Source organism: Canis aureus, chromosome 3 (genome assembly GCF_053574225.1).
Source record: "Canis aureus isolate CA01 chromosome 3, VMU_Caureus_v.1.0, whole genome shotgun sequence".
NCBI lineage: Eukaryota > Metazoa > Chordata > Mammalia > Carnivora > Canidae > Canis > Canis aureus.
The window spans coordinates 13,505,365-13,530,648 of NC_135613.1; the positions used below are offsets into that span (position 1 = coordinate 13,505,365).

General features: G+C 56.4%; 1 protein-coding gene across 5 annotated transcripts in view; it reads right to left on the bottom strand.

Moving 5' to 3' along the window:
- Positions 1 to 19,491, bottom strand: part of BCAR1 (BCAR1 scaffold protein, Cas family member) — a 36,412-nt gene extending 16,921 nt beyond the window's left edge. The window contains exon 1 of one of the 5 annotated variants that reach the window (XM_077890586.1): positions 19,390 to 19,491. In XM_077890586.1, coding sequence (XP_077746712.1) covers positions 19,390 to 19,476 — 87 coding nt within the window. In that variant the 5' untranslated portion in view covers positions 19,477 to 19,491. Of the gene's footprint in view, positions 1 to 4,720; positions 4,984 to 5,336; positions 5,608 to 18,591; positions 18,793 to 19,389 lie in introns of those variants that run through there. The other 4 variants (XM_077890574.1, XM_077890592.1, XM_077890581.1 and 1 more) reach the window with 4 other exon arrangements.
- Positions 19,492 to 25,284: the final 5,793 nt, after the last annotated feature.

Below are 25,284 nucleotides of genomic sequence, written 5' to 3' on the forward strand. Positions count from 1 at the left end.
CCAGATCCCCTGTGCTAAGACGACAGTCCTGCTTTCAGAGGATTGTTCTTTTGTTCAACAAAAGATGTGCATAGCTCCTGCTCTCTGCCAGGTGCTGGGCCAGGCTCCACTAGATGGTGCAGGCCTAGCTTGTCCATGTCTGCATGGGGTTTCCATTCCAGTGGAGCAAACACCGAACAATTTGTTAGGGCACAGGGGAAAACAGGCACCTATAATAATGTGGGACAGGACCACTGCATATAGGGTGGTCAGAGATGACCTCCCCGAGGAAGTAACACTTCAGATGACTCAGGAAGAATGAAAACCAGGCACAATGACACCAGCTAAGGAAGAGCACACAGCCAGAGGATGGACATGAGCCAAGGTACTGGAGGAGGAAGAGGCTGGAGGGAGACAGGGTTGTGGCCCCAGAGTGGCAGGCAGGCTGGAGACAATGCAGGAGAGCTCAGTAAATGTCACCAGATGGTGGCACCCCATGGCAGGTAAGCCCAGCCAGGGCAAAGCCTATAGCCCCTGAACATTTCTGCTGTAGACACGCTCCCTATGACCCAGTGTCTTGCTCCTGCATGGCAGAGGAGCCAGTCCCCAGAGCTTGGGCTAATCGGGTGCCTCCACCCACCCTGTAACAAGGCATAGCTGTGACATCCAAAGGGGCACACTGTCAGGGTGCCATCATGGTCTGGGCAGACGCTGCCAGACATCTGTGTCCAAGGGACCACAGAGAGTGCTGCCTGACTTACCCCCAAGTCTCTGGCCAACCTCATTCCTGCTTTGAAGAAACCTTCCACTGTGTCCCATTCCTCCAGAATACATTCAGGGGTCACTCCACCAGGTAGGTGACCATGCCCCTCCTTGGGCATGTATTCCCCATTGTCCCTAACTCAAAGTGACCAAAGCATCTTGTTACTGCCTACTTTGTGCCCTCTGACCCAGGTACCCATGGGGGAGTACCTGGGGGTATGGGGGGAGGGGCTGTGTTCTTCGGCATGGAACCCTTAGGCACCCATGCATGGCCCCCTTGCAGAAGATGGTATCCTAGCTTCCCTGGGAGCAGCCAGGAAGACCATCTGCGGCTCACTCACCCCAGAGGGAGGGGGAGAAGAGAACCCTCAGCCTGATGCCAACACTCCCCAGGCAGTGGCCTGCCAGCCAGGCCCACTCAGAACAACACCCTGGTTGTTGCAAATGGAGCCAACAGGGCTGCCCCACAGGCCCGGCCTGGCTCTTAGAATAGCTCTCATTGTGTCCTAGGGCCCCATGGGCACCAGACCCCCAGGGCCAGGTGGGCTCCCAGACACAGAGTAGCTGGGCCTTGGCCACAGGTGGGCACATCTGGAGGACTGCAGCCATCTGATGGCTATGCGAGTCTCTGCCTTGGGGAACACTGGATAACTGTATGGGTACTCCCAAACCCTGACTCTATGGGAACTGGGACCAGTGGGGTCGGACATGTCTGACAGGTTCACAGTAACAGCGATAACGATGAGCTCCATAGGAGCAAGCTCTTCTGTATACTTCGGTCATCCCTTTCAACCTTAGGAGACACTGTGATTACCTCCACCTTACAGACAGGGAAACTGAGGTGCATGAGGTACACAACAGTTACGTGACCTGCTAGGGACACAGTTAGGAAGCAGCAGAGGCAGATCTGGGCTCTATGATAAAGCAGAGTAGATGGCTCCCGGGGTGATGCTTAGGTTCCTGGAAGCCAGGAGTGGAAACCTGACAGGCCTTTTCTCTCTGTGTCGCTCAGCCCCAATACACACACACACACACACACACACACACACACACGCCCCAAACAGAGCTTCACACATTGTAGTCACTCGGGAAACACTAGTTTCCTTCATGCCCAGAATCATCTCACACTCGGGCCAAGATTATTTCTGGGGTATACTGTTTGCTTGTCCCAAGAAGCCCCTAGTAGCTACTGGACACAGGCCCAATGCATGTGTTGAATGGTAGTCCACGTCCACAACCTCTACTCATTGGTGCCCCAGGAATCCCCCTGGAAAGGCAGCAGCCAGGGGGCCACCAGTCAGGGTCCTGACCATCCCCTCCCACTCTGAGGACAGTCTCTTCCCTTCCCACAAGTCCCCACACCCTCATCCTTGATGAGACTCCATCCCAGCCAGCCTTATCAGCATTCTCCTAACACCCCCAGGAACAATTAGTAGCCAGGGTCTGGGCTCAAGTCCAAAGAGCAAAACCATGGGCAAGCCCCTATTCCAGAGCTGTCCCAGGGGGAGCATAGCTCCTGCCCTACCCATCTCAGAAGTGCTGGAGGCTCAGCGGACATGGCTGGGACTGTGCGCAGGTCTTCGGCCCTGTCTAACACTCATCACCTAAGCGGCAGGTCTGTTGAATGAAGGACTAAAAACCCACGTCTGTAATGGCCACTGCCAGCAGCTCCCTCACACAAACAGGAGCTGTGGCGTAGTCTCGTTTGCAGCGGCCACAGCAGTTGCTTCTGTGTCCCGGGCCAGCTTTGAGTCAGAAGCAAGACCTTGCTCCCACCCTTGCCAGGGCATCCCAGACACTGTCCCTGGGAGACTGGGCAGACATGGGCCCCTAGCACCCCACAGCTGGTGAGAACAAGCAACCCTCTAGAACTCTCACCATTGCCACCCAGCCCAGGGAACTGCCCCAGGCTGTTATATCCCAGACCTGCACTTGATTACTCATTACTCTCCTTCTCTGTCCCTGGGGCCTTGTGGGGAGGACTCAGGATTCTTGAGTGGGCTGGGTGGTCTTTTGGAGGGGGCTCAACATCATGAGACTTCAGGGTAACACTTCAGGGGTAACCCAGCCCCAGATATGTCATCATGGAGGGAAAGAGGCGGGAGGAATGGCTCAAGGGGGGACAGGAGGGATCTCACTCCTAAGACCCCATTTTCTCCAACTCGATGTTCAAAGCCCCCTGCAGTTCTGCTACTCTCTAGTCCTAAATGATAACTTGCGGTAACCCTTATAGCAGCACCATCCACCTGAGCAGGAATGGAGGGGGACAAAAGGCACAATAGTGGGGTTCTCGCTCAGATAAAAGTATCAAACCCCTGATTTCTGGGATGCACTGTGGAGATGAGGGTCTGCAATGGGGCCCTGCCCCTCCACTGTTTGAACTCCTTCCACTCCAGGCCAGAACTTCACCCCTTAGAAGTGGAAGGGAATCAGGGCAGCAAGATAGCAGAGCCAGGGCCTCTCCAGCGCTAGAGGGCCCAGCCCCATACCCTCCCTTGAAGGGAGTCCACCCTTCAGCCCCTTATTTGGAGGGCCCAGAGAAAGAGGATCTTGGCCTGTGTCTTTGCTGGAGAACAATCCCTATTCCCCTGACCCTGCACCTTGTTCTCCAAGTGTGACTCCAACACTGTCCCTCACCCCTCTAGAAGCCTCCTGGGGAGCACACCTGGCCTCTGTTTCTGGCTGCTCCCACTGGCTGTGGGCTCCTGGGAGGTAGGGGAGGGAGTTTTCAGGCCCAAGAGAAAAGGGTGGTAGGAACACCTAGACAACGGATGCCAGAAGGACCCCACCAAGATGGTGGCCAGTAGAGCATGGCAGCACCCTAAGGACCAGAGCACCCCCAATCCAAGGGAGGGGGCGGTAGAGCACATGTGAGGCAGAGCATGGGGCCATACCGGGAGACCAAGTTCTTTTTTTTTTTTTTAATTTTTATTTATTTATGATAGTCACAGAGAGAGAGAGGCAGAGACACAGGCAGAGGGAGAAACAGGCTCCATGCACCGGGAGCCCGACGTGGGATTCGATCCCGGGTCTCCAGGATCGCGCCCTGGGCCAAAGGCAGGCGCCAAACCGCTGCGCCACCCAGGGATCCCCGGGAGAGCAAGTTCTAAATCCAATCTGTGCCTCAGTCAGTCTCCCCATCTGTATAACAAGGAGAGCAGCTGTCTTGCGCTTTTCCCACTAGGGATGCCCTAGTGGCGCTGACCTTGCTTCAATCTCCTGTTTAGGCCCAAGGAAACGGTCCTAGCAGCCCACAGCACTCGCACTCTGGCTCAGCACAAACTGTAATGGCCAGAGGCTCCAGCTCCCCTCCTAGAACCAAGGGTAACTGTCCCAGCAGAACCTGGGGCTGCCCGGCCTCCACCAGTTCCCACAGAGTTCCTTCCTTGCCCAGAGCAAGCGGGTAGTGGGTGCTGCTGCCAGGACGGCATGCCAGCAGCAACTCCCAGCACCCAGCACACACCTGTTCTTCTAAGCCCATCATCCCTGCCACCCCAGAACCCCACATCGTCAGCTCTCCACCTGGGAAAGGAAATGGACACAGGAGGATGGGTCTCCGGGCCCAGAAGGATGAGGAACATGTCCCAGCCTGGCTGAAATCTGCAGAGAAGTCACAGCAAACCAGAATAGTGCCTCCCAGCCTAGACCCTCATGGTAGGGGTAAGGAAAAAAGAAACTCCATGTCCTCAAGACTGACCAATGAGCCGCTACCCCCAGTCTGGGATCCAAGACCCCAAAATCTCCCCGGGCACTAACTTCCACGGACCACAAGCATCCCAGCCCTCAGCAAACCTCAACTTCTCCAACTCCAGTACTGCTCTGGGCTGTGCCTCAGGCAGCAGCGAGGGGCTGGGAGCTCTGGGGGACACCCAAATGGCAGCCTCGCTTCCCCTCCAGCTCCATGCACCGGGCCCTCCGACGCTGGGCCCCGGGGTCACCATGCCACACTGCACACCCACCGCCAGGATCCCGCTCCTACCTCAGTATTTGCAACCACGGTAGGTGAAGGTGAAGTGCCTGCCCCCAGGCCTGGAATCCGGCAGGGACAGGCCGGAGGGTGAATCATTAACAGACCCAGGACTGGCTGTCGGCCAGCACCAACACCTCCTCGGTCACCACACACTTGCTCGCTCAACCGCGGGCCTGGGGGCGGGGAGGGGGCAGCTCCCCACTCCAGAACACACCGACGGACAGGGATGGACCGCCACCCCATTTCCTGGAAATCCACGCCTCCTGGAAGTTCGTGGTCCAAGGAAATCTCGGACCTGTCCCCGTGGCCGAGGAAACTGAGGCGGGAGGCGGGTCTCGCAGGCCCAAGGTCACCCGGCAGGCGGTGGCCGGCAGGGGGAGAGCGGGACGCCCGCCAGCAACTTTCCCGGATCCAGGAACTCTCCTGCCGGCCAGCGGCCCCGAGTCCCGCCCTCCCCACCGCCCCGTGGGCGCACGGCCCCGGGATCCCCGCAGCCCTGCCTCCGGGCGCCCCGCCACGCGGGAGAGGGCTCCAGGGCCTCGGAGCCCCGCCTGGCCGGCCCCGCCGAGGCCGCAGCGGCCAGCGGTTCCCAGGACCCGCAGGTCCGGCAGGAAATGCCACTCACTGGACTCCTCGCTGGGGACCGCCCCGGGCGCAGGCAGGGCGGGCGCCGGGGGGCCGGTCGGCGGCGCGCGGACTCCGCTGCGGCCCCGGCCGCGTCGGCCGCACTCACCAGGTAGTTCATCGTGTCCGGCGGCCGGGCCCCGCCTCCCGCGGGGGCGCACACCGAGCTGCGGGCGCCCGGGAAGGCCGCGGGCGGCTGCGGCGGCGGCTGCGGGGCGGCCCCGGGCTGGTCGGACGGTCCGGTCACCACGCTTGCCGCCGCCGCCGCCGCCCGGAGAAGCGCGGCCCCCTCGCCCCGCCCCTGGGCTCGCCCCGCCGCCCGCCCCGCCCCTGGGCTCGCCCCGCCCCTCCGCCCCGCCGCCCCAGCCGGCTCCCAGCCCTGCTCCCAGCCCGGCTCCCAGCATGCCCGGCCCCGCGCGCCCATTGGCCACCGCGGCTCCCCATGCAAATGAGCCGCCGGTCGGCTCCGGGGACGCGGGCGCGCGCCACCCAGCGGGACCGCTCCCAACGCCCCGCACCCGCACCCGCACCCGCACCCGCACCCGCTCCTTCGAGGCTAGCACGGGGATGTCACCTTTTCTCCAAATGCACATTCTCCGCCCGCCATCCAGGGCAGGAACGTGTCCCTCCTCAAGGACTAAGCCAAGGCCCCCTCCTCTGGGAAGACTGTGGGGATAACCTCCCCCATTTAGCCCCCCAAAAGCTAGCCTCAAGTCAGCCGACTTCTGCCTTCACCACCCACCAGACCCTGGCGTTACGCAAGTCTCCGTCGGGCCACCCGACTCCGATCTGAATCTAGAAGTACCAGGGAAGGGGCATACCCCAGCTGGCAGAAAACTAATAATGTCCACCTCACCCTCTCTGTCAGGCCTACCCTGTAAGAGCCCCAGGAAAGGAAGACTCAAGGCAGGGAGACGGAGAACTCCCAACGGGTCCCCTAATTCAAGAGGCACAGAGCCACAGGGCTTATCCCGTTCCACCAGATGTGCCTGAGGCTCCGGTATACCCCGTAGTCAAGGGCTCACCATCTCCCACCTGCTCCACCCAATTGAACCCAGCCACCCCGAAGGGTTCCCCCCCCCCCCCAGTTCTGGCCTAGGAGCTCTGCTCCCACCCTAATCCCTCAGTCAGTGCTGTCCAGGCCTAACCCCCTTGCCAACAACATGGTGGGAGGGGGAGATGTTGCCGGGAATGAGGGGGAAGGAAGAACCACCACAGGGAAACTGAGCAGAGAGCACCTTGGTTCTCCGGAGTCCTCCCGCTCGAGGCTGCAGGTCAGCGACTACCCCACACAGCACAATCGGGGATGCCAGAGTCCCAGAGCATGTCCAGGGTTGCACAACAGTCAGCAGGGATGTCTAGGATAGAACCTGCTCCAGAACCAGGCAGTTCAGTGCCTTATCTCCAGAGTCTCCAGTTGTCATGCTGGACCACTTGCTGAGCTTACAGACACCACAATGGTAGGGATGCAGTGGGGGCAGACCTGGCTTTGCCCTGCAGGGAACCCTCAGGCATGGCCTATATACAAGCCCATGATGGACTCACAGCTGCCCTTACACCTGAAACACATACCTGAAACCCAAAGCTCAGGTGACTCAGGTGGCCAGGTGTGCCACCTCAGTCCTCTCCCATTTGTAAAAGGAAGGGATTGGGCTAGGGGCCCCAGACAGCTTGTTAAAAAATCACATTCCTTGGGGCACCTGGCTGGCTCAGTCAGTAGAGCAGGCAACTCTTCATCTCAAGGCTGTGAGTCTGAGCCCCATAATGGGTGCAGAGATTCTTAAAAATAAAATCTTAAAAACAATAAGATTCCTTGTTCTCCCCTCCAGAAAAACTGGGTATGGGGGGACCTACACATCTCCATTTCCTCAAAACTTCACAGGGAACGTGGGCAGAACTCATGGCCTGCGGGGAGTAAGGAGCAGTGGGACTCATGACCCAGAAGGAATGGGGCAACCAGCTGCCACCCTATGCCCTCCCCAAGACTGGCCCCTTGTCACTCTTAAACTGCCTACTCCCCCATGAGAGGAGCCAGCTGTCAGGGAAATACTAGGAAATACTACCTCGGGCATCCCCTCCTGCTGTTCCCAGGGTCTCTGCCCCAAAGTCAGGCATGGAGCTGTGGGCCCAACCCCTCCAAAACCCTGACCTGTCCTCAGCCCAGCTAGCACCCAAGGTTCCCAGGAAGCAGATGGGAACTGGCTGGGCCATGCCTGAGAATTTGTCTGTGCTGGATGCTAGAGGGAGTCCTTGGGTTTTCCGGGGTCTCCACTCCTGTGGGGAGAGGAGGAGAGACCCGGCCTCACAGCCAGGAAGAAGCCTGCTTGCAGGTCTCTGCAGGGGTGGGCAGGGACGCAAAGGCCTGGCCCTCAGCGTGCTGGCCCTACTCCACCCTGGCTGGCCTTGGGCGAGAGGAGGCGGCTGGCTGGGACCAAGGGAACCGGAGACCCTCCCGACTCTGGCTCTGGATTAAAGCAGTGCTGGGGGCGGGGCTGCTGCTGGAGGCGGGCAGGCGGGGGAGGGGAACCCAGCTCTGGCAGAGGCATTTCAAAAATTTGCTCCTTTTCCACTTAAACTCCTTCCCACTCCCCAAGCCTGTGCCTCCCAGAATGGCATTTCCGCTTTGTAATCAAGGCCCTGGGATCTTTGCCCCAATGTGATGGAAGGGGAGTAACTGGAAGAGGAGAGGAATGCCCTCTCCCAGGCCTGCAGGTAGATGAGTGGGGGAGGGGCAGGGCAGACTCCAGCTGGGGTGTGTGGGAAAGCAGACCCTCGGTGCCAAGAAGCTCTGACAGTGACCCAGCCCCCTGGACAGCCAAGATGCTGGCCCTGGACCAAAGGCTCTATGACCATGGGCTCATTGTATGCCTACAGCGATCCTGCAAAACAGACTTCACAATTAGCCCCATTTTCCTGATGAAGAGGTTGAGACCCAGTTTACTACCCCTTCCCCATCCCATAGGCTCCCTACCACAAAAGGATCAGAGCTGGTGGCCAGAGAAGGGACGAAGGGCTTGCTACACAGCTCTGGGACAGGACTGGAAGGGAATGAAGGAGCAGGGGGGCACTAGGGCTCAGAAAGCCAAAGAAGATGTTGTGCTCAGAGACCCCAAAGGACAAGCAGCTGAAACGCAAGCACTCCCTAAACACAACTGAGTTCAGAACTGGGGCCCAGTATCACCTCTCCAACACAGAGAGCAGGGGAATGTAGGGGTGATGACGTTGAACCTGGGGAAGGTGGAGAGGGTGCTGCTGGCTGGAGACAATCTGGCACCTCCTGCCAGGCTGAGAACTCACAGCTCACACGCTGGAGAGGGGAATATCACCAACCCCTCCCCTTGGGGCCCTGAGTAGGAAACATGGTGGGACCAGCACATGGGGACAGTGGTTCTCATATGTCCATTAAAGTGTGCACTGGGGTGGGGGCTGCTATTGGTCCCAGATCCTAAATAAGCAGTAGAGCTCCGGACCCAGCTCCCACTCTCTAGGTTTTCTGGGTCTTACTCTTTAGGCCAGACCCATCGCACAAAGAACTATTCTTGCATTCGACCCAGCAATGTCTGTTGCAGCATTTGTAACAGCAAACAAAGGTGGGGGGATATAACCCAAAGGTCCAACTGTAGGGGACTCGTTAGGCAACCTGAGCCTCTCAACAGATATTGTGCAGCTATTAAGGTGGCCACTTTCAAAGACTGAAATTGTTCAAGAAAATGCTTACGACAACGCGAAGTGAAAGGTGCAGGCTAAAATGGCTTGCACAGTGTGACTGCAGGCAGCCCCTTTCCCAGCAGCCTGAGAGGGTGGCTGGATGGGTCAGCTGATGGCCAGCTCTGGGAGCGGCAGCAGGAAAGGATTTCCTGAGGCCGGAGGTAAGTCCTGCCAGCCCTAGGGACAGGAAGAAATGATGCATCTGGAGGGCCATGGGTTGTTGCCGCCTTCCCCCTCGGCTGGCTGCTCACATTGGCAAGCTCAAAACCAGCCTGAGAGCTGAAGACAGCCTGTGAATGGCCCAGAAAAGAAATGAGTCCAGCTGCATCCAGAACCACTGCAGCACACAGGCCGGACACCCCGCACACCTGCTGTCAGAGGCCCAGAGAAGGGATGTGCTGTGCCCAGGTCACACCACCAGGAAGTTGTAGCACCAGGAGCTACAATTGCAGCCCACCCACCCAGCTACCCAGGTGTGTCCCCACAGAAAAGCACCCAGATAACCCCAAATGGTACTTAGGGTGATGTTGGAGCTGTCAGACATAAAGAACTTTCCCATTTTCCCCTCCTCTCTGAGGGTGGAGTGACCAGTGGGGCAGTTCATCTGTCCTTGATGAATCTGACTGTGGAAAGGTGGGTGGGCCCATCAGCCTGGAGCTTGCCATCCTCTTGCACCTCCCACCCCGGGTGCAGGGGTGGGGGAGTGGAACTGCCAGGTGCAGGCACACAGCAAGTGAGGGCAGAGGACTGACTAGCCTCCCAGATCCAGGCCTGGATCCCAGCAATTGCAATGGCCCCCCCTCTAGTGGCTCCCTCCCCTACCTGCTCTGGCTCTCTCAAGGACTGAGAACTGGAAGGAAAGGAATACTCTTCTCATTCTCTTCGTTGCTTTTCTTTTTTTTAAAGATTTATTTATTTGTTTGTTTGTTTATTTATTTATGAATGATAGAGAGAGAGAGAGGCAGAGACACAGGAGGAGGGAGAAGCAGGCTCCAGGCCGGAGCTCAACGTGGGACTTGATCCCGGGACTCCAGGATCGAGCCCTGGGCCAAAGGCAGGTGCCAAACCACTGAGCCACCCAGGGATCCCCTCTTCGTTGCTTTTCTAATTTGAAAATTAAAGAGCACTAGAGGCACCTGCGGGGAGGTGCCTGCTTCAGAGAGGGGCTCCGCTCATAGCAGGCCTCAGGCTGCAGAAGGTGACCAGTCAACGTGGCTGGGCCCTGGAGTGCTTCCCAGAGGCTCTCTGCCACACCCCAGGGCACTGCCTCCTGGTGGCCCAAGTCCCTTCTCTTCTGCACCTCTCTTTCCCCATCTCCCTCTGAGACCAGCTCTCCCCATGGGGAATCCCCCTAGGTGCTGGTAGGTGGGTAGAGGCTTGGTCCAACAACCAGGCCCCTCCTGTGTGTAAGACGGACGATGAGGGCCTAGATGCACTCCACCCCCTCTGCTGGTCAGCTGGAGCACCACCACTTGCATCCTCACTGCCCCCCTCCCAACACTGCCTGGGGGAGAACGCAGAAGATGCCGCAGGGGAGGAGAGGAGCAGGGTCCTGGCTGGAGGTGGGGGATGAAAAAAGGTAAAGGGAAGTCCTGTCCCTAGAGAAAAAGCTTATCTGCTGGTGGCTGTCTGGCCCTGGCTGACAGCCTGGCCGGGAGGGACAAGGGTGCGGTCAAGAAGCCATCTGCTCTCGCCTCTCCCCATAGCAACCAGCCCCAGCATATCAGGGCAGTTGGAGGGGGATGACTTCAAATGCCATCTGTCACCCCCCACCCCCGCCCCAAGCCTACTTCCGCAGGAGCACAGGTGCCCACACCCACAGAGACCCAGGAGAGAAAGAACAATGCTGCCCGGCTACTTGGCTGGGGTGGGTGGGCAGAGGGAGGCATGAGGGGCAGTGCAGTCACAGGAGGGGACCAGGGGTTCTGGGGGCAGCAGGGTGAGAGTGGATACACAGAAAGGAAGGAGTGATACAGAGAAAGCTGAGCTCCAGCAGCCAGCCTCCAGGAAAGCGCAACTGCTTCTCCCTCCTTGGAGAGTACTGTTGGGACATCCCACCTGCCCTGCTCCAGCCCACAGAGAAAGGCTCCATGGGCCCCAGGACACCCACACCCCAGTCCTCACCCAGCTGGAACTTATAGGGACAGAAGCAGAGACCATTACTGACTCCAGCTGGCGTGGGACCCTCAGCTATCACCGTACCTTTCAGAGCCTCAGTTGGCGCACTTGTTAAGTATAAGGACACTAGTAATCCTGCTCATCACCAGGCCAGGAGATTGCACAGTGGACAAACACACCTTGGTGTCAGTGGAACACCCCTGTACCTGCTGCTCACAAACCAGCCCCACCAGGCCTGGCACCAGGGGGCACTCCCTTGGGCACTCCACTAAAGCCCTCTCGCCTCTCCCAGTCCCTGCTCAGGTGCCCTGAGCTTCCCTGAGCCCCCGAACCATGAGGAACAAAACCTCCTCTGAGACGCGTGAGCAAAATCTCTCTGGGAAGCCCTGTTGCCCCTATATCTATCAGCCAACCTGGGGGGAATGGCTGTGTGGGAAGTGCCTAGTTATGGGGTCTCTCGCTAAACACAGCACAGTGTGACGGTCATTCCTTCAGCACCTACTCACTGCCAGGATACAGCTGCCATGAAAACAGGTCTGTGTTTTGGGGGGGTGTATGTGAGGTGGCATAAACACGTGACCATCTGTGGGGATGAGGGCTCTGAAGGAGACTGCAGCAGACAGCAGGGTGATGGCAGGGGCTATTTTATACAAGGTGCTGAAGGGGGGGGTCCCCTCAGAGGAGGTGGCATTTAAGCAGATGTGTGAATCTTCTCCAAGGCTCATTTTGTAGAAAAAAATAACAGTAAAGATTCGTAAAATTAGCACAGGCTCGCCAACTCTCTCAGTGTGAAGCACAGAGCAGGAGGTATGCAGTGTCCTGGATGCAGGGAGTGGTTCTCAAACAATCACTCCCCCATTCCTTGAGTGGTGGGGTATCCACCAGGCTGGGGCTCCCCAGAGCTAAAGCAGAGTGGCCTGGAATGCCTGCCTAGAGGGATGTCTTAGGACAAAGAGGAGTGAGCCCAGGAATCTATCCAGGCCTGAGAGTGTGAAAGGACGTGGGCAGCTCTCAGGTAAGGCTCCATCTTCTCCTACCTCCTACTCTCCTAGAAGCCTCTCTCTGCCAGGACCTCAGAATGGACAGGGGCCCAGGATAAACACAAGTGACTCAAAAACCTAAGATACTTTACCTCTTGAGGAGCCTAGAAAGAGGGAAAACAAACCCCAGATACCTGAGGAGGGCTGAACAGAAAGGTTCCTGAACACCACTTCCTGAACAAGATGTAACTTTGGGAGACCCAGGATCTGGTAATACAGACAACTCTCTGGGCATGCCTCAAGACAACCCTCTTGGATATTGGGTTTTACAAAATACTGAAATAGGGTATTACACCAGCAACAATGCCAATGCTCCAGAACCTAAAAATACACAGTATACAAAAACCAGAGACTGGGACACCTGGATGGCTCAGTGGTTGACCATCTGCCTTTGGCTCAGGGCGTGATCCCAGATTCCTGGGATCTAGTCCCACATTGGGCTCCCTGCATGGAGCCTGCTTCTCCTCCTTCTGCCTGTGTCTCTGCCTCTCTCTGTCTCTCATGAATAAATAAATAAAATCTTAAAAAAAAAAAAAAACAGATATCCATCAGCAAGAGAATGGATAAGTATATAATTTCATTTTCATAAATGGAACACTACTCAACATAGCAGTGAACAAAGAATTCTTGATAACACGCTACATGGATGGAAATCTCAAAACTGTTATACTGAATGAAAGAAGCCTGACCTCAGAGAGTACATTGCTATATACTTCCACTTATAGAAAGTTCAAGAACAGGAGCACCTGGGTGGCTCCAGGTGAGTGACCAACTCTTGGTTTTCGGCTGAGGTCATGGTTTCAGGGTCATGAGACAGAGCCCTTTTGGGCTCTGTGCTCAGTGGAGAGTCTGCTCGGGATTCTCTCTCTCTCCCTCTCCCTGCTCTTCCCATCTTAAAAAAAAGAAAAAAGAAAACTCAAAAACAGGCTAAACTAAGCCACGATGAAAGAAACCAGAATGTTGGCCACCTTACAGAGGGTTGGGGACTGTTGACTGTAAGAGGGACGCTCTCAAACTTTCTGAGAAGATGGAGATGTTAATTATCTTGATTTGATTGATGGTTACATGGGGTCTGCATTAGTCAAAACGCATCTAACATCTGTCCATTTCAATACATGTAAAATATTCTTAACAAAAAGAGTCTCAACTGGTAAAAATAAAACAAAGCACAGAGGAAAAAATACACGGGATTAGGAATACCAAAAATAGTTATTGCAATCCTAAACCCACCATGTTACCCTTTTTGCCCTGGCTGTCAGGGAGCTTAAAGTCATGTATGTCTACTTCCCCATACGTTACATAGTTCTGGATCTTTTCACGATCCCAGACTATTTGTGTCTTTCACTATAATCTGCTTCAAATCCTTCTTGGAACTTGGAGGGGTTTAAATAATAAATTTAGATTAAAGAAAAGCCCCCTCAGCCTCTAATCCCCTTTAAAGAAGGGATTAATTTTAGAGCTGCAACTTGTGACCATCAATCCTGCCCCAGCAGGCATCCAACACCACCTCTACCACAGTCCCCAAGCTGTTCCCAGCCACTTTTTCTTGGAGAGAGAAAATGGCCCAGCCAACAGTGACTAAGAGTAAACCAAAGAAACAATGGGGTTTGACCCGGATGCAATCAAAGCAGGTGACTGTGACAAAGGCCGAGTCAAAGGCCAGGAAGCAAAGGTGACCCAGTGACGTGGAGGGCATGGGGGGGAGGCAGAGCCACAGGCACCCCTGACCTAGGAAATGCAGCCCCAAGCCTGGCAGTGGGGGCTCAGTGGGGGCTGCCCTCGGGGTCCACTTGCCTCACCCACAGGTTCAAGCCCCCCTTAAAGTGCCGCCTTCTGGCAGAGGGGCTAATCCCTTCCCAAGCAGGCTGCTGCAGATCACACCTGAGGACAGACCTACAGAGCCCCAGCGGCTTCCGCTACCTGCAGCTCTGTGCCCACTCCTGGGGGCACTCAGGGCAGGGCATCCACCTGGCCTGCAGCACCATGGGCCAGCTGGATGTTGGTGGGGTGAAGACCAGTACCTGCCCATCCAAAGCTCAAGAGACAGGGGTCCTGTAGGCAAGGTGGGGCAGGCAAGGGTCCAGGGTCACCCCAGGCTAAGGCCTTGGCTGGAAACACATCAACGATAAAGAAAGGGCCCCTGGGGGAAGACTGGGCAGGCCACAGAGAGCTGGTCACCCCTCCCAAGCCAAGTGCACAAGAGCCATGAGTGGATCTTGGCCACTGCACCAGCCAGGGGTGCAGGATAAAGATCACAACCTCAACAGAAGGAGCTTTCTGCAACCCCTGCCAAGTTCTCACAGAACTCCAAGAGTTAGTGCCGTTAATATCCCGGTAATTCGGAGAGGGAGACAGGCTCAGAGAGCTTCAGGAACTGCTTGAGGTGTAGACAGGCCAGCATGATTCATTCTAGAGCCCTTGCCCTCAACTCAGTGAACGTCCTCCCTTCCCAAACCAGCCTCTCTGGGAACGCCTCCTTGGCCCCCAAGCAGGCTTCCAGGACGGCAGCCGAGATGCCAAGCCCATCTGCAGGGGCTCCTCTGCACTCCCAGTGCCACATCCTCAGCAGACAGCCATGGCAAGCTAGGACAATGAGGCAGGGATAGAGGAGCCAAGCAGGCCGAGTCCTACCCCGAGGAAGCCTGAGAGCAACCAAATAAACCCGACAATAAACACACAACCACAGATGTGAGTCCCAGAGGACTCTGCAGAATGGTGCCCTTCACCTGAGCACGTGAGGGTGAGCAGGAGTAACCTGGTGAGCGAGGCAGTGGCTGGAGGTCACTTCCTGCAAAGGGAGGCCAGGCAGAATCAAGGCCAGGTGGGAGGAGGGGCAGGCCAGGTGCTTCGAAGACTGACCGGAGGGCTCTGGACTAGGACCTTGCCTCTTCCCCACACCCCCGCCCTGCCGTTCTCTTTGGAGCCCGTTCCATCAGGCGCTAGCTGTCTACAGCCTGGCTGCCCAGGCCAGCAGTGAGCCCAGGGCAGGCCTCCTGGCTTCCTGGCCAGCTCTCCCATCACAGTGCTGGCTGGCTGAGAGCCAGCCGCCCCTGGTTCCTGGGATCGCTGGTGGAGGTTCAACGAAGTGCCACACCTGGGTCACTGACCTCCATCAACCACTGCTGGGCCTCAATGGGCCAGACCCACCCTGCCGCACAGCCCTGGGCAAGCTGCCTGGCCTCTCTCAGTCCCAGCTGCCTTATCTCCCCAGGGTGCCGAAGGGGTTACACAAACTCATACTTGAAAAGCCACAAGCAGAGGGTCAGGCTCTCAGCAGCCTTGGCCTCTGTGGACAGCTCGACAGGCCACAGCCCCCACAATTAGAGAGACCATGCAGGATGACGCTCACTTTCCGGCTTTGCATCCTGCCAGATTTGGTTCCCACCCCGACTTCGTCTCTCAGTGGCCACGCAACCCTGGCAAGACACAGATCCTCTGTGGGGCTGCAAAGCCTGTGAAGCCCAGAGCCCAGCTCCTGGCACACACATCAGCACCTTCATTCCTTCAAAGGACCCATCATCAATCGATAAAGGAGAAGAGGGAAAGATAATAATCATTTTAAAAAGGAAAATAAAAAATTAAATTAACATGAATAAATTAGATAAATAGAAAGGAGCAGAAAGGCTAGAATGGTAGCGTACATTTCAGACAGGAAACGAGTGTCAGGAACAGACATCAGGGAACTTCTCTACAAGCTGGAAGCTGGCCTCTTGCCTGACAGCGCCAGGGGGCAACCAGCATTTTGTCACTCCTAAACGTGAATCATGTCAATGCCCAACAGGGGTCTGAGGTGGATGGCACAGCACTTTTCCTTTCAAATGCTTCCTGCCTGACCAGGGGGAAGAGACTGGCCTGGGGTGCCAAGGCCATGGCCAAGAAGAAGGCCAATGTCAGAGAATAGCCAGGAAGTAAATCTCCAGGTGCTGTGTGAACACTTCCCTCAGCTCAGGGAAGAGGAAGGAGCTACAGAGCAGGGACTCAGGATGACCTTGTGTGCCCTCCCGTCCCTACGCCCCACAGCCCATGTGGGTCAGATGTCAGAGTAAGACCAGTTAATCCCCAGACAGGCCCCTGCTCTAACAGGAAGTCACTCGTGGCTCAACCTGGCCCATCCCAACCTCTTCTCTCCTTGCCACCACCTCCCATTCCATTCTGAAGCATCTTGTTATTTCTATGGGCCAAAGTGCCTGCGTCAGCCCAGTCCAGGAAAAGACTGCCCAAATGAACGGGTGTGCTTAAAACCCGAACACATCCGTGAGCACCACATGGGCAGTCACCATTCTGGGTTCCAAAAGCATGGCTTAAGGAGGCAGCTCAGCCTGGAAGCCTCCAAGGAGCCTCACCACTCGCAAGCACATGAAAGCAATTTTCAGAACACTTCGCAGCAGCAACAAAAATGAACTTCTCCTCCCAGCCCAACCAGTTCATACACTGCCAAGATCCCAGGAGGGGGCCAGGTTACTGATAGCCCAGCCACTGGGGCAGATGGTGAGAGCCCTGTCTACCGCTTGCAGAACCCCCAAGGGCCGTGGCTATGGGCAGGAGTGTGGGGAGTGACTTGGAGCTGGCAGTGGTATGGACATCACTGAGCAGGCCAGGGCTCCAGGTCTTTCCGGCAGGTGTCCACAGCATCGCCTGTCTGTCCAAGTCACACCTGGAACCTGCCCCATACCCCTGCCATACCTCTCTTGTTACAGATGGGCCCATTGAGGTACAGAGCCCAAGAAGGCTGCCCGAAGTCCTGTAATGCAAGAGGTCTGGGTGCCATCCTAAGCTCTATGCCCAGACCTCTGCTATGACTGTGACAGCCAAACCAAATCAAGTGCAGACCACCCAAAGTGAAACCCATCCAGCTTATGATATGGCCTGAGTTGCATTCCCTGTTCACGATTGTCCTAAAGACCCAGGCCCTCAACCAGGCTCAGATGGTCCACTTCCCCTCCTGCTAGTGCCCACAGGGTCAAGGTGGGGGGAGTCCCCTGATGCCCTGGACCAGAAAAGATCCAGAGCTTTGCAGGACAGCAGAGAAGAAGGGCTTGACAAGCATTTTCTGTCTTCTTTCTTTCTTTCTTTCTAAAGATGAGGCAATTATGCTCTGAACCAGAACAGGTGTGGGGAGGAAGGGGCTGCGGGGGAGAGGGGGGCGGAGTTCACAGCAGCACAGTCTGGAAGCCTTACTTTTTTCATCTGTAACTCTGCATTACCACTTAGGAGGCGTGGGGAGCTGAGGTCTCTAATTCCATAATAACAACGCTTTGCACTTACACAACACCTTCCTCCAGTCATCTCCACACTCGGTGGTGGTTAATTAAAAGCCGCCCCCCCACCCCGCCCTGCCAGGAGGGCCCTACTGTCTGCTTCACCCGGAGAATGGGGCAGGAGTGAGGAGCCAGGCGCTTTGGCCCACTGCCCCTTCCTGTCAAGAGCGAAAAGACCCTAAGTCAGCAGAGAAACAATGGCTGGAAACCACAGCTTCCCAGCCTGCAGATGGCGCCCCTTCCGGGCAGGACGCAGGACGCGGGCCGCTGCCTCAGTCTGTCCATCTGTAAAGAGGGCTAGGGCCTGCACCTGAGGCCTGGTGACAGAGGGGGCGGGGTGGGGGGAGTGGGGATGGTGGCCAGGATCACTGGTCACCCAGGCGGCTGGCCTCTGGGTGCAGCGGTGATGGCAGGGGGCTGCCCAAGCCTGCCTGCTGGGCCAGGAGAAGCGGGTGACGGGCGACAAGAGAAGCCCATGGCCAGGAGGGGGCAAGTGGCCGGCCCGGCACCCGGCGGAAACTTGCCGGTAGAGCGAAGGCATCAGCCTCTCTAGGGGCGGGCGCAGAGCCGCCCTGGGGCCGCGCTGTCCCGCGGGGGATCGCAGCCGGCCCCAGGCCTGGCCACCCGGTGACCACCCTGGAGCGCCGCAGGGCAGCGACCCCGGGGGGCTTCCCGGGCAGCACCGACCCCCGCCTCACCCCGCTTCCCGGCGCGGAGGGGGGGTTCCCGGTGAGCGGCAGGGACCCCTCCCCGAGGCCCGGCCGTCCCGGTGGGGGCGGGGTGGTGCGGGGCGGCCCGGCTCGGCCCGGCCCGGCTGGCCCAGGGTTTGCTGGGGCCAAGCCGGCGGGGGCTCCTCCCCGCGGGGACAGCCCGGAGCCCGGAGCCCGGAGCCCGGGGCGAGCCGGCTCCCGGGAGCCGATGGAGAGACAGGCAGGGCAGCGAGGCCGGCGGGGGAGACGCCCCCTGCGCACCCAGCCCGCCCGGCAGGCCCAGGTGGGGCGCCCCGCCCGCCCCGAGCCCCCCGAGCCCCCCCGCCCCCCACCCCCCCGGCGCAGCGGGCCCGCCGAGGGCGGCGCGAGGTCTCAGGCCCGGCCCGGGGCAGCAGAGGTCCCGGCCGGCGGCGGCTACTCACCGGCACGGACATCTTGGCCGCCGCCCCCGGGGCCCGGGCGGGCAGCGGCGCCGGCACGCTGGGGCTCGGCTCCGCCGCGCCGCTCAGAGCCCCCCGCGCGGGGTCCCGGCGCTCTCGGGGATCCCCGCGGGCTCCTGCGCGCTCCCGGCGGCCGGACGGTCCGGCGGCTCCAGCCGCGCCGCGCATGCGCCGCCCCGCGCCGCCCCTCCCCCTCCCGTCTCCTCCCCGGGGGCCGCGTTAAAGGCGAGGACCCCGGACCGCGGCATTTTTCTGTCGGCCCAACGCGGCGAGGGCGCGCGGTCTCCACCCTTTGCCCGGCGTGCGAGGGCCGCCTCGAGTGCACCGCCTCCCGTTCACCCACCGGCGTCTGCGGACCACGGCCCCCACCCCACGCCGCCCAGCCGGGGATGCTGGGCGCCTGCCCTGCGGTCTGGCGGGGCTCCAGTCCCTGTGTCTGAAGGCGACTGCAGGTCAGCCTCGCCGGGCCGGAGAAACCCTGCCCGCTGCTCCCGCTGCAGGCCCAGAGCCCCCCGCCCCCTCCCCCGCTGCAGGCCCAGAGCCCCCCCGCTGCTGCCCAGACCCCCCCCTGCCCCGCACGCCCCCTCTGCCCCTCCCGCAGCGCCAGGCGGCTCCCGACCGCCTGCGCACAGCCGAGCGCATTGTCGGGTCCTCCAGCAGACAGAGCTGGACCGGCGTTCAGGGAGGACCCGGCCACCCAGCGCCAAGGGCGACAGGCCTTCGCCGCCCCAGCCTTTCTTCCCCAAGGTTAAACGTCCCCAATTTCCTCATCGGTCCTACCTCTGCCGTGGTGTCCGCAGGTGGTGGGCATATACGCAGGGCGCCCTGATTTCCCACCCCCTGCCAGCTCGGCCTTGCTGTACTCATGTTACATTGAATAAACTGAGGCTCTGAGGTCCCTCAGCTACCAGAAGGCAGAACCAGGAGTGTGACCACTCTGGTCTGCCACTCACCATATACAGCCTGTCCCTGCTCCCTGGAGACCCTTCCTGGGCAAAGCTGCACCCGAAGAAAGGGCTGCTACTCCCCAGGAAGGATGAGTGGGGACCAGGTCAGTCCAGGGAGATGAGCACCACTGCCCCTGCCTCTCCATGGAGGAAAGATAGAACTGGTTCCATGAGGCTGGCTGGTGGCAGATGTGGCTCCGGGCAGGACCCCAGGACAGAGAGTTCCAGCCCTCTAAGAAATCTGTGGGGGCAAGTGCCCCAGGCTTCAGGCTCTTTCCTCTGCAGGTGTGGGGAGCCAAGAATCCTCAGGTCATTGGACAGAGGGAGGGAGCGGTACAGGTGAGATAAACTTCCTCAGAGACTCGGACCCATCCCCAGCTCTCCAGGCCTCAAAATCCCCCATTGGCAGGTCATCCATGTGGTGTCTGAAGTTTCTCAGCCTTCTTCCCCAAGAGGTGGGGCAGCCTTGGTCTTTCTCTAGGATGATCCCAGGGAGAGTCCTAACAGTGGTCCCCAGCAATGAGAGGGGTACTCAATGTGCAAGAAAGGAGGAAATTGAGGCCCGCTATGAGACCCAAGTCCCGATTCTAGGACAGATGAGCTGGGGTCCCTTCCTGCTTCACCTAAGCAGGATTGCCTGCCCCCTTGAATGGGGGTGGTCAGTTACGTGCCTCAGTTTCCCCAGCCCCGTGCTCAGTAAGGCATTGTTGGAGGGAGCAGGCAGGGCCACAGCTGCTACCTCCTCAAAGGGCGCTCTGTGTGTGTATCTGGCAGGCAGCCCTGCCCGTGCCCACCCGCCTGAGTACAGCTGGCACTGGGGCTCTTGAGTTGGGAGCAGCAGCTCAGCCTGGCGCCCGGGCTCCTGGCCATATGTGCCCCCTGTCTCAGAGCCCCCACCCTGGCTCCCTCCCTCACGGAGGCTTCCTCCTGAGTCCAGGCTCCTCCTTCCTTCGCTCTTACTTTAGAGGGATTGTTTTCGCCCACTGTTTCTGTGTCCTCTCCCATAAGCCCCTTCTCTAGGGGCCTAGACCAGAACTGGGCTAGCAGTGGGAAGAGCCCCCTCTGTCCCTCTGGGTATAGGGAAATGGAAACCCAGGGGAGGGGTGCACATGGGGCCATGACCTCCAACCTTGCCTCCCTCTGGCCCCCAAGAATGGCTTACAGCTGCTTGTTCGGGGAGGGTGTTGCTAACTCATCCCTTAGCACAGGAAGGTCTCTGGCAAGACCCTCACTTATTCCAAGGCAGAGATCCAGCACCTTGGGTTAGAGGTTGTACCCCCTACCTGCTGCATCCCCCATTCCCCAGCAGGCAAATGATCCCAGGATGACTCAGTCCCGCAGAGGACAGGCTCTGGGGGCCTCATGACTGGCAGAAGTGACAGCTGGGGTGCCTGAGCAGTTGCCAACACCCCAGGAGCATCCTTGAGAGCTGACCAGGCCCCCAGGGAGACAACAGTTATTGTTGTTCCTGATACTGAGAGGGAAGGGAATTTGGACCTGGCCACAGAGTAAATCTGGGCAGAGACAGGCTTCATCCCCAGCTCTCTGGACACCCAGGCCTCTGTCCCCTGGGCCTTGCCATGTCTAGAAGACCAAGGCCTGGGAGGTGGCTCCTTCTCTCCACCCCCACTCAGGGTAACGAGGGACCTCTCTAATGGAAGGACTCCCGGCCCAGGACAGCGCAGTGAGCCTTTGGGGGCACCTGTGGGCACTGTGTGATAATCTTACATTGTCATTGTGCATTTGTCATCATTGATGAACTGACATTGGTACATCCTCATCAGCTAATGCGTACACTCTGCTCAGACAGCCTTAGTTTTTTCCTACTGTCCGTGTCCTGAATCTGTTCCAAGATCCCATGGAGAATCCCAAGTTACATTTAGCTGTCATGTCTCCTTAGGCTCTGCCGGGCTGTGACCGTTTCTCAGACTTTTCTTGCTTTTGATGACACTGACAGTTTTGATGAGTCTGGTCAGGGAGTTTATGGAATGTCCCTCATCTGAGATTTGCCTGGTGTTTTTCCCATGGTTAGACTGGGGTTATGGATTTTTAGGAAGACCTCAGAGGTAAAATGTCATTCTCACCACACCATATCAAGGATACATGCTGTCACCACTTACAACTGTTGGTGTTGGCCTTGATCATGTGGCTGATACAGTGTCTATCAGGTTTTCTCCCTGCTTTCTATTTTGTAGTCTTTGGAAGGAGAGAGGATTTATGCTCCTTCTCCAGAGAGCAGAGTATCTACATTAAAACATTTGGAATTCCTCCGTGTGGGAAATTTCTTCTTTATTTATTTATTTATTTATTCATTTATTTATATCAGTATGAATTTGTGGATATTCATTTTATACCTTGGATTATAATCCAACACTATTTTCTTGCATGTGCTAATCTTGCTTTGGCAATAGCGAGTTCAGTTGGCACATCACATTTTTCCAGAGAATCTAGAAATCCAGATTGTTTTTTAATAAAATCTCTGGATTTTGAAATATTGACTGAGTAAGCCAAACAAAATGCTTCCACAGGCCAACCCAGGCAGCTCTTGGCTGTGGAGTCAGATTACCTGGTTTGAATCCTGCTCTGCTGCTTGCACCTGAATCATTCATTTTGTGCATATGCGTGAGTTAATCTGCCTGTTCTGTTTCGTGGGGGTGCTGGGGTGGGGGGAGTAGGGGGGTGGGCCGGGGGCGCTGTAGGAGGATAATACTTCCTGGGTGGTTGAGAGGATTCAATTGAATGACTCAGGAAAAGGTTGGGACACTGGACCTAGCACAGAACTCTTGCCTTGTAATCAGCGGGGACCATCATTGCCACATGCACGAGCCATGCATGGTTAAGCAGCTTCCTACAGAGAACAGGAACTGAGCTTGTTTGAAGGAGACCTAGGAGATTTTAGGGTTGGGGGTGACCAATGGGACCCTGTGAGCTCTGGAGTGATGAGAACAGGAACTACCACCCCAAGCGTGGTTTTCAACTTAAGAGTTGAGTTCTACTACTCTGTCATAACACCACTTCAACAGCTGAGGAAGTACCCAGATTAGATGTCCTATCTTATTCTCAAGTGTGAATGACTACCTCTCCCAAGGCCAGCAAGTCAGACTGGCACAGAAAGAGACGCTCAGCTTAATGAAGTAGATGGGGATCCCACTGGCCCTCCAGGCTAAACCTTGGGGATCAGTCTTGGCATCACTTCAGACTTATCCTGTGACTTTAAGTAAATCCAGTTTCCAATATCCCTGAGGGTAATTCCACAGTCTGGTAGAGGGTGAGCCCCAGGGGTTAGAGCAGGGCACTTCCTCATCTGTCCCCCATTCACAGAACCTTGGGTAGGCTCTGGTTTGGAGAGGGGGGCGATGTTCAGGTCATCAGGCTATTGGATACAGAGAGAGACCATTTGCCCTAGACAATGAGACCTCAGGACCTGGTGGCAGGAGGGAGATAGATGTATTCGTTTCCTGTTGATGCTTAACAAATTACTACAAACTTAGTGAGTTAAAACAATACGAACTTATTATCCTACAGTTTTGGAAGTTGAAAGTCCAAAATGGGCTGGCAGGGCTGCGTATCTTCTGGAGTCTCTAGGGGAGGGGAGGGTAGCTCCCCTTGCCTCTTCCAGCTCCTAGAGACTGCCTGCATTCCTTAGCCTGGGACCCCACATCCCTCCGACCTCTGCTTACTTCATCACATCTTCTTTGACTCTGGCCCTCCTCACTCCCTCTTATAAGAATCTTATGACGACCGTGGGTCCACCCAGGTAATCCAGGACAACCTCTCCATCTCAAGACCCTTAATTTAATCACAGCTCCAAGGCACCTTTTGCCTGGCAAGGTAGCCTAGTCTTAGATTCCAGGGGTTAGATATGTATGGGAGGACCCCCAACCCCCCAAACTGCTCCCCATCGGGGCCCCACAGCCTGAATACTGGCAATGGCTGAGTTTGGCCAGCACAGGAATCCTCTTACTCAGCTCAAGTGGCATCTCTTGCTGTTCGTGGGAATAGCTATAAATGACGTATGGCTCCAGCATACCATCTGGCAAGACGGGGCAAAAAACCCTAACAGGCAGCGACCCTTTGACCCAGGAATTCCAGGAATTTATCTTTAAAAATGCACTCATGAGTAGCCAAACATATACATGACAGGGCTGTAACTTGCAGGTTTCCTTATATCAGGAAAACATGGAAGCCAACTTACATGTTCAGTGATGGGCACATTGAACAAACCATGGAATATTCATATGATAGAATCCAATCCTGGGTGTCACCACAAATGTTAGAGAGTGACACGGAAATTTATTTACAATATACTGTTAAGTGAAGAAAAATAGGCTTCCGAATAAGTATGTTCAGATCCTACTTTTTTTTCAAAATTTTAAAGATTTTGGGCAGCCCTGGTGGCCCAGCAATTTGGCGCTGCCTTCGGCCGGGGTGTAATCCTGGAGACCCGGGATCGAGTCCCACATCAGTATCCCTGCGTGGAGCCTGCTTCTCTTCCTCTCTCCCTGTGTCTCTGCCTCTCTCTCTCTCTCTCTCTGTCATGAATAAATAAATAAAAGCTTTTAAAGATTTTATTTATTTATTCATGAGAGACACACAGAGAGGCAGAGACATAGGCAGAGGGAAAAGCAGGCTCCCCACAGGGAGCCCGATGTGGGACTCCATCCCAGGACCTGGGATCAGGACCCAAGCCAAAGGGAGACGCTCAACCACTGAGCCACCCAGGTGCCCAGATCCTATTTTCATAAAAAATCATGTATTTATACTTATGTCATATATTTGCCTTGGGAAAAATGTGGCAGGATAGATAGCACAGTATCAGCCATGGTTATCTTGGGGGGGGGTGAGATTTTGTTCACCAACTGCAATATTAGGGAGGGCCTATTGGGAGGTTGGACTATGCTGTTCCTAAGTAGGGCCTTTTCTGTCTTAGTGGATCAGAATTTCACAGGAGCCTGTTTTTGGAGGAGGGAATGGGGTTTTGGTGTAACTAAAATTATTTTCTCTATTTTCCAATGTCTTTTAAATGAACATGCATTACTTGTGAATTTTTTAACAGTATCACTTACCATTTTAACTGATTTTTAAAGTTTGTTTATTTAAGTTAATCTCTACACCCAACATGGGCTTGAACTCATGACCCTGAGATCAAGAGTCACACACTCTTCCCACTGAGCCAGCCAAAAGCCACCCCCAATGTTTTAACTATTTTTTAAGTGTACAATTCAGTGGCATGAAGTTCATGCACAGTGTTCTACAACCATCACTATTATCCATGTCTAGAACTCTCTCATCATCTTCAACAGACACTGTGTCTCCATTAAACCATAACTCCCCTTTATCCCCTTCTCCAGCCACTGCTACCACCATTCTACCTTCTGTCTCTATGAGTGCCTGTTCTTGGAAATTTTTGTTTTTATTTTTAATGAACAATTTGTGAGTGGGGCACCTGGGTGGCTTAGTCAGTGAAGCATCTGCCTTCCACTTAGGTCATGATCCCAGAGTCCTGGGATCCAGCCCCACATTTGGCTCCCTGCTCAGTGGGGAACCTGCTTCTCCCTCTCCCTCTGCGGCTCCCCCTGCTTGTGCTCTCTTGCTCTCTGTCAAATAAATAAATAAAATCTTTCTTTTTTTTTTTTAAAAAAAAGGAGTTTGCAAGGGGAAAATGCAATTGCCAAGTCCTACGAAATGCAAGGCCCCCTGGACAGGTTCCCACGGACACCCTGGGGCC